Here is a 9822-nt window from a genome sequence, read left to right as displayed (position 1 = left end):
AATAATTTCACAAGGTTTTGTAAAAAAAAAAAAAAAAAAAAAAAAGGAAGTTTTGATTACGAGCTATCTCAGACTTTGGACAATAAGTCATACAACACTATCTTAATATGGTTTTGGTCTCATTTCCTGAAAAAAAAAGAAAAAGCATCTGGTGTCAGAGCATGGCAAGTTATGCTTAAATGAGTAGTAAATAAGCAAATATGATCAGTTATACATTAACTATAATGTTTCATTAAATAAGAACACAAATTTCTTATTTAACTTACATGGTTTAGTTTTCCCTACAATGAAGTTACACTAGTAACTGAGTACTTCTGCTATTGCAAAGTGTTTGAGCAGGACTTTCAACTGGTCCACAGGCAATAAAGGAGAAACTAAACTTTCAGTACTGTTTACAAACAAAACTGGCATTTCTGTGCACAAGAAATGTGCCCAGTGGAAGCTTCTATGTAAACTAACAGGAAGAGAATAGGCTTGTTTTCAGACTAATCTGTCAACAACTGGGGGAGGGGGCACGGTATCCCTTGCAAAGATCTTCTCTCAATATAAAAACATAAAAATTACGAGACGCATGTGTTTCGCAAAGTCTGAAATGATTATTCAGAAATACTAAAACAAAATAAAGAGTATCTCCTCAGTGTATGTTGCAAGCAAGACCAAATACTACTGGTTTTGAAAAAGGGTTACATAAAGTATTTTTACTAAGCACTACTGTAATTCAAACACACAATAGTCTGTATTTCAAAATAAGATGAGATAAAAATGAGACTCCTTTCAAATACTGAATACGTAAACTTCTTTTACAAAGGCAATATACAAGGCATCATAATTCCATGTTTATTTTTAATCACACTTTCATTATAATTACAGAAGATAACTCTGAGAATTATTTTTGTCATGCTTTCTAATAATGTCCATAATATTATCTCCTGTTACAAGGCTATTCTGTAATTGTTTAAGTCTCTGTTGTTCCCTTCTCTTCTGGTCATGAAGATACGGGGAATTAAGCAACTGTGGGGGAAGAATGGTGCCCGTTGGTTTTACTCTCTTCACAACATCCCAAAAGAGCTTCTTGCTGTTGTTATTGATAAAAGTAATTGCAGTTCCACTGTGACCCAACCTCCCTGCTCTTCCAACCTGAAAAAGCAAAAGCTCATTTTAAGTTATCAATATTAAACGCAAGTCCTTCAAATATCCTTAAAGTTTATTTTCTGTTCTAAAACAGCAACTAACCTAAGCAACAAGGCCAAATTTCTTTATCTCATCCTCTAAGGACAAAGTTTTAATAAACCTCCTGAATTGAGGATATGCAGATCAGAAGCTTTAGATTAAATGCATCTAAAATTACAACTTGCTTATGGGGCATACCAGAAGTCCAATATTGATCCTGAGATGCATGATACAGCCTACAGGCTAAGGCTTACAGTAAATCTGGTCCAAACAAAATGTTTTAAAAAATGTTTATTATAGCAATGCCACATACATTTATGTGGCATGTATCAAGCAGGGTATGTACAAGCATGACCATAAAAATGCCCTTTACTTTCAATGTTCTAGTAACTTAAAATTATTTATCAATATTATCCGAAGTGCTTGAACAAATTCTAAAAGAATCTACAAAGGCTCTCTATTTAGGAAGAGATAATATGTTAATATTGGTATAGTTTTGATGCTAGGAAAGACCATTTTTATTTATTCATTCACTACTTTCTAGAAACTTTAGCAGAAAGATAATTAAAAACCAGAGGGGCGTACTGCAGTTAGTAACACAGAATACTTTAGAAGTTCATGAGCCTGGATGACTTCCAGAGGTCCTTTCCACCTCTTCAGAACAGGGCTAACTTCAGAGTTAGATCAGTTCACTCAGGGCCTTGTCCTATGGAGTTCTGAGTGTCTCCAAGGAGAAAGGTCCCACCACCTGTCTGGGCAGCTTGGTCCGCTGCCCAACTGCTCTTGCTGTGAAAAACATTCTTCCTTGTTATAAGGCCAGAATTTCCCTTGCAGCAAGTTGTGACCATTGGATCTCATCCCCTCACTGTGCATCTCCCAGGAGAATTGAGCTCTGTCTCCTCTGTAACCGCCCACTACCAAACAGAAGACAACAACTAAATCTGCACTCCAGCCCAAACAAGCCTAGTTCCCTCTGCCTCTCTTCATGTATCACCTGTGCCAGCCCCGTAACTATGTCTAGTCTCTTTCCAGTTTGTTGGCTTTTCTCATAGCTGATGGTCTCAAAACTGCACATAGTAGCAGAGTACTGTGGCTTCATAAGTGTCAAAAAGAGGGTAATAATTAGTTTTCTTGATCTGCTAGCCAAACTAGAGTTGGGAGGGTTGTACATATACATAAATACACACACACACATGCAAAACCCACACACCATCTTTTTTAAAGCAGGAAATCTTCCGGAAAAAAAAGAGGAGATACTGGAGTAGGAAGAGGGAATGAAAACAAAGTTCACAACTGGTTTCCCAACTGTATTACATGTATATCCCACACTGCAGATGAACTGCAGCAGAAGGAGGGGTATTTGGCCTTTCTTCACACAGATAGTAAAAACATGGTAAACTTTGCTTTCTATAGACACAAAATGATACAAGAGAGTATGGAACAGGAAGAATACTACTGCAGACATAATTGATATAACACTGTTCTAGGTTTTAGTAACTTATACAGGAGATAAAAGAACAGTGTTCTAGATTTCAGTAATTTACATAAGAGACTTATGGAAGAGATATTCAGCACCTTTCTTTCCCTTCTTATCAAAACAATATTCTGAAGAAGAAAATAATCTTTATGTTTACATTTAAATTTCCATAGGTGGATGTCATATTTCAATATGCTTTTCAAATAATGCTTTAGCAATTTATTTATTTACCTGATGTACATATTCATCCATACTTGAAGGCATATCAAAATTTACTACCAGTTTGACATTGACAAGGTCAAGCCCTCGTCCAAGGACTCCAGTACTTACTATAACTTCATACTTCTCTTGAAGTAATCCCTGGCAAAGGAAGAATAAACAAAAATTAATTCTTGTTTCCTTAAATATATTTTGAACCTCTCCAAGCATAGGCTAGGGTTAGTTATACAGTAAGAACACACTCAGTGGGATTATTCTGTTGCAGAAGAGAGAATGGTCCCCCTGTATTCTTGATTTAAATAGGAGTATCATTCACAGACCTAATTAAAGAGTGATCAAAATCACAATTTTAATTAAAAAATCATCAATTAAATGCATTTCTGAATTCCCATTTCAAAGCAAATAACCTAGGAAATAGTCTCCAGTATTTATCTGCATTTAAAATGGCATTATTTTCTACAGTTTTGCTTGGTTCCATCTGTCTCTCCTCTTCCCCAGCAACACTCCAGATTTTACTGCAGAAAAGCAGTAAATTACAACTTAACTCATTCAAATTAAGCCACTGTTTAAAAAACTGGCCATTTTAAATCTATCAAAATCACCATAACTTTAAAGGTACAAACCTGTAATATGTCTGTTCTTTCCACCTGAGACTTTTCAGAATGCATAGCTGTACACTGCAATCCTGTAATCTTATGAACAGCATCACTCAACAGATCTGCTCCTAGCTTACAGTCCACAAATACCAACACTGGAGGCTTGAAGAGTTTCTTATCCTGTAAAATTAAACAGTTTATGTAAGAAGGTATTACAACAGTTTGCTGCTCATCGTCAGCAACTTGGATTCAATTTCTTCTGCTCATTGTCTCTAATATTAACAAGACTTTCAGATGAATAAATGTTTTTAGACTCCAGATAAGAAGCAACAGGATACCACCCACGAAACTATACAGATCTCTACATCATAAACATACACTGATTTGTAGACTCAGAACTCAAGTTTATATCAATGCATGTATTTTTTTAGAAGTCAGAAGCTTTCTTTTATCTTACATAATAATTCTGAATTTCTTTAAGGTCTGAGGTTCAGGTAAAGATTCTTATTTACTTCTCGCATAACCTCAGCTAAGACTTCAAAATTCCCCTACAAAGTACTCATAAAAGATACATATGTAAGTATTCATATAAAGAAAATTCAAGAAAGAACTAAATTAGCTTTCTCACTGGTTTCTTTAATGACTTCTAAAATGACAAACCACTCCCAGGCGACAGAGCAGCTATGACAGTTTAAGAAAGTCCTGCTCTTCTACCACTCACAGATAACCAGTACAAATCTTTGGGGTGCCATAGTGCGAATCACAAAGTTATCAACATTATCATTTTTAACTTGGATCCCAGCACAGGAAATTAGTTTGCTGCTGCACAGGAGGTGTGAGTGACAGGGAGTGGAGTAATCCCTGAAATTGCCATTAAAGCTCTTACATTGCAGAACTACTGAACTAGTTTGTGCAGTTATATGCTTAACCTCACTCTACCTCTTCACTACGGATTAGAATTAATGACGAGAACCCGACAAAGATGTGTAAAGATACAAATAGTTTTATAAGCTGTTCTTATGAGAAAAATATTACACTTACATTTAGTATTTCAAACAGCTTTTTCTTTTTAGATGGTTCTTCTACCCACAAGATAATTTGGCGAACATTGGAACATGGCAGGTTCTTTTCTCCAATTGTTATTCTTACAAAATTGTGCAGAAGCTGATTTGCTAAGTGTTCAATGCCCACTGGAATCGTGGCTGACACCAATATGGTTTGACGATCGTGACAGATGTCTTCCAAAATATCCAACACTTGCTGCTGGAAACCCATTTTTAACATGGTATCCACCTAAAGGAAAAATACTAGATTTGTACCAGATTTTTCCATAAACAGAGGAATGCTTAACTACTTGAATTGACAGAAGAACCATAATGTGTACGATTGGCATGTAATAATCCAAATGCAGGAGTATTTTCAGTCAGAAGAAAAGCTAAGTGAGAAAATTCAAAACAAATGATTCACGCTGGTCTAGCAGTGTTATCCTGTCAGGTATCTAAGTCTTTTCTAGCCAATAGAACATGCATTGCTCAAACATGTTTCAAATTGTGCTAAAAAATTAATTTTTCTCTTAAGAAATATATTTTATCTTTACAACGAACACTCTGTATGTTTAATCAGTTAGATTAGCCACTTAACACTGGCTCTTCGAGGACCTCTGCATAGGCAATACAGCCCTGATAACTAAAAACTTACTTCATCCACCACTACAATTTTTATGCCATGCAGTTGAACAGAACTTTGCTTTAAAATCTCAAGAAGCCTTCCAGGTGTTGCTATTATAACCTAAAAAAAAAAAAGAAAAAAACAAGAATGAACAAACTAGGAGTTAGAAAATCCATGAAAGGACAGATCACTATCCTAGAAAAACTGTAAAGTTACAGCACATAGGTGAGAAGGGCACTAATTAGTGAAATTACTTGCATTCAAATAAGTTGTAAAACGTCTATAGATAACTTAATAAATTATGAAGCCTCAAAAGGAAATGGACCTTTTAGAACTCTAATGGAAGTGTCTAAATACAGGCAACGTAATCTGCATTAAAAACAAACTATTTTTGCTGTAAATTACAGCTCCTTGTCTAATAAAATGGCATATTTCAGTCTTTGAAAGCAGCAGTATCATGCATGAAGCTTTTTAAAAATCAAAAAGCTATTATATGTTTAATCAGAAGTCAAAATGTTTTTTAAAAAAAGTATTACTGTAAAGAGCTAACAATTATTTTAGTAGTTTAGACTTAGGGAAAACACATCTTTGTGTGTCCATACATGTCAACGGTAACATCTTTTTTTTCCGTGAATACCATGAAAACATAAGTCTCCACAGGATCTTTCCATGCTACAGTCTTTACCTTAACACTTTGCTTGAGACGGTGAAGCTGTGGTGGCAGGGGTAAACCTCCTACCAGGAGAACTGTTCTCATGTTTGGTAAACCAGCCATCAGTTCTTTAGCTTGTCTCTCTATCTGAATTGCTAACTCCCTTGTTGGTGCCAAAATAAGAGCAGATGGAGTTTCTGTCTAGAAAGAGGGGGAGAAATCTGTTGAACATGGAATTGCTTTATTATTTAGATAAAAAGCTTTCAAGATTAAATCTCCCAATACTAAAATATAAATTATATAGCGTAGCTACTGTGGATACAATTAGACTGCTAATACACTTTCTATTTGAAAACAGAAGTTAGAAAGGGATTATACCTTTAACAATGCAGGCCAAGGAAGTCTATCCCTCAATTATTCAATTTTTGAAAACAACAAATTAACGGATGTGTAAGTACACTGTTAGAATAGTTTCCTGAAAACAAAAAAAGGCCCAGAAAGCTAGTAGTCATTTGTAAAGACTGTTTTTTTCTAATTTAGTTATTGCACTGAATCTGTAATATTATAATAAATAAATGCCACATGAACGCAGAACACAGGATGCTAGTTGAATCTAGAGATCATAAAAAGAATTTTTAGAAGTCTCGGTATTACAGGAACAGACTATTTCCCTTTTCTTTCTTGCACACTAAGTAAAAACATTAAGAATTAGCCAGAGAAGATAAGCAGTGATAGGAACTTTATACAGCAAAAACGTATGTCTCTGAAATTTAAAACCAAAATTAATAGTCCCTCTGACCCACTATTAGTCAGCCAGGTAGAAATGAATCACTAAAGTGTTACAGTCTTAATTTTGTTGTTGTTGTTGTTCCTTATATAAGGATCTTCAACCATATTATCACCTCACTGATACTTCTGCAACCTAGAAAACACAAAATTACAGGGTAGTAATTCCTCTCAGATTAATATAGATTCCTAACTCCAGTTAACACATATTAATGAAATAAAAAGAACATAAGATAAAACAGGGGGGAAAAAGGGCAGAATAATGGTCTAGCTCCAAGACACATGACTTCAGTAATACTGATCACCTCTTCAGCAAATAAACAAAGCACTCTCGTGTATTGATACTACAATCACGCATTCACTTAATGGTTTTCTGGATGGTATGTGTTTCTTTCTGGTCTCCAACTGGAACATTTACAGCTGACAAACAGTAGGAGGTTGCTCCTTTCCCACTGCATCATCGAAGGAACTACATAGTTAAATACTTGTGTCAAGAAGGGCGTTTGGAGTTGTTTTCAAGTGGGCAACAGTGTTTAACTTAACAACTTACCACCACAAAAAAGGTACCTACATAGATGTGAAGAAGCCAGGAACTGTCAAATATGTCATAACCAGACTACCCTTATGCTTTTAATATCTCAGCTCTCTTTTACATTAAAAATGAAAATTATTTTAAACAACAAAATAAAATTCTTTCTTGACACACACATTAACTTGCAAAGTACCCTGAAGATGAAGAATGAGAAAGATCAAGTATATCATTTAAAGAAATTAAGTATTATTCATTGAGGCTCAAATTTCGTGCATGTTATTATAAGTATGTAACTGTCTTGCAGACTTTAATGATAATCAGAGGAGGTACTGGAGTGCAATACTCCTGTTCTTAAATGCTCCTATATAATGCTTCCATTCTTAAAACTTATGCTAGACTACTTTAAAGATTAAAAAAGTTACTTAAATAATCTTTAAATTATTAATTTGAAAAAAATTATACACACACACACACATTCGTATGTATACAGATCTACAAAGGCATCTGAACAGTCCAAAATGTCAACTAGAATCAGGTCCAGAATTTTCAAATATATTCTTATGGCCCTCTGAACAAAACCACTAAAGCAAAAAGCAATACTAAACCACACACAAGGTGCAGGATACTATTTGCCATTACTTCTCCTCATACATTCATGTCCTTACAAAGCAGAATTTTTCTTAACTGCTTTTTCCCACAGTATCAAAGGGGACACTGCATAACTAGAGGATTTCAGAAATTATATTACCCAAAATTCTTGTAGTTATTTGATGGTCGGCTGAACATATTCCAACAGAAATTAGTCTGTGAAGTTATGCAAATGTCAAAAAATCTCTTTCAGCCATCTGATATATCAAGATATAGGAACAACTTCTTGCAGAGGGCCTGGAATTATTTTCACTTTCTGTTTTGAGTCATTTAGGAAGTTTACCACAGAATTTACTTACCTTTCCTAACAAGGAGAAAGTGTGTATTAGGTAATATTAATAGAGTTGCTTTATCTCCTGACCAAAGTGAAAAAACATTCTAAGTCATTAAAAATCAGCATCTCTCCCCTTCCAAGAACCAATGCTCCATCTATCAAAAGTAAAATAAATCATTGAATGTCAATAAAAAACACTGCAATTACATTCTCAGTTGCATTGGGAATCCAAGAGACAAAGTTGCAAACCACTTTCTCTAAACACACAAAGTTTCATTACCTCTTTCAAAACCTTCATAATAACAGGGAGCAGGAAGGCTGCTGTTTTTCCAGAGCCCGTGTCTGCGCTAGCCACAATATCCCTCCCTAATAGTCCAACAGGGATCATTTGCATTTGGATGGGAGTTGGGACTTCATAGCCAGAATTCTTTAAATTATGGTTTAAAGTTTCAGGAAAACCACAGTGTTCAAACTCTACAATAGGTCTTGGAACTTGCTGGCCCTGGACAGCAATACCTAGCTGGAGTTTAAGGTTCTCAATCTGCTCATCTCGCAAACCTAAAATAAAGGAATGATCTTTGTAGAAATAAGGTGTATTAAGCAGGTGAGTTTCTCCTTCAGATTCTGCTTTTGTGAGTTGATCAGATTTTAGCTTGCTTTCCTTCGCTTGCATTTGTAGAAGGTGTTTTGCTTTACATTCCAAGCTACAGACATCTTCATCTGTTTTATCGCAAATATACTCTCCGTAGCGACCACACACAACACATACAGGTTCTCCAGGTTCTGCCCAACGCTGGGATTTGCTGAAGGATTTTATGGGTTCTTCCAAAGAGCTATCTTCCTCAGTATTTTGGTTGTCCTTTCCCAAAGTTGTATTAGCAACACCAAGGTCTCCAGCTACAGGTTCTGTGCATTGTTGTACAATTTCATTCAAATTGCATCCTGAAGCAGAAGTTTCTGTTCCAACTGACTTACAGCCTTGAAACTCAGTGGTCTCCTCTAGCAAAGATCCTCCAGAAGACAATTTATTTTTCTTAGCTGTACAACTTTTGTCCTCATCAGCAGTTCTCTTGACTTTAACTGATCTTGGTAAAAACATGCTTCAGTACACTAGAAATAAAATTGTTACAGTTGTTAGAAATTACTACCATTGAAAAAGGCACATTTTACTGTTACCACAAAAAACTGAAGTCTACGAAATATATTTGCAAGCCTAGAAACCAACTCTCAATCCCTGAAAAGATCTAGAAACTGCCTTGTTTAAAAATTATCTTGGTCTTAACAATGTTGATGAAATGTAATGCAATACTTTAAAATAACAGTGGAAACATGGAACAATACAGCAAGATCCTACAGTTAGTTTTCAGTATTGGACATTTGCAGCTGAATAAAAACTTTTATTTTCTCCATCTGCCTGGAAATGTATCCATTTTGAGAGTCAGTCATATTTAAATCCTTGGAGAGTTTAGCTGTTTCTAAGATGAGATATGGAAGCAAAACATGCATTCTTCTAAGCTATGAAAAAAACAAAATTATCAATTTTGAAAAGGATGTGAAATTTAGTACAGGACCCCAAGAGCACTCCCTTTGTTGTCCTTTTCAAAGTCCACTCAAATTTTAAAATTCTGTAAACTTTGAGATCTGTTTAGGTTACAGCTCTGTCTGTTCAGGGTGTCAAAGGAGGACCAAAGATCTACACAAGCAATTTGTCAAACCTCTACCATAATACAAGGAAGTCAAATTAAGTGTCCATAAATAACCATAACTGTTATACTCTGAAACTTTAAGTATTTGACTCCG

General features: G+C 35.2%; 1 protein-coding gene across 1 annotated transcript; it reads right to left on the bottom strand.

The window, feature by feature from the left end:
• Positions 1-677: 677 nt before the first annotated feature.
• Positions 678-9121, bottom strand: DDX59 (DEAD (Asp-Glu-Ala-Asp) box polypeptide 59). Its single transcript, XM_009696267.1, has 7 exons — positions 8303-9121; positions 5816-5983; positions 5161-5250; positions 4504-4755; positions 3490-3642; positions 2879-3007; positions 678-1137 (listed from the first exon to the last, which is right to left on the bottom strand). The coding sequence occupies exons 1-7, from the start codon at positions 9119-9121 to the stop codon at positions 865-867; spliced, it is 1884 nt and encodes a 627-aa protein (XP_009694569.1). The 3' UTR covers positions 678-864.
• Between the last annotated feature and the right edge of the window lie 701 nt (positions 9122-9822).

The sequence above is a fragment of the Cariama cristata genome, unplaced genomic scaffold (assembly GCF_000690535.1).
Source record: "Cariama cristata isolate BGI_N322 unplaced genomic scaffold, ASM69053v1 scaffold39802, whole genome shotgun sequence".
NCBI lineage: Eukaryota > Metazoa > Chordata > Aves > Cariamiformes > Cariamidae > Cariama > Cariama cristata.
This window is presented reverse-complemented; position numbering and strand designations above follow the sequence as displayed.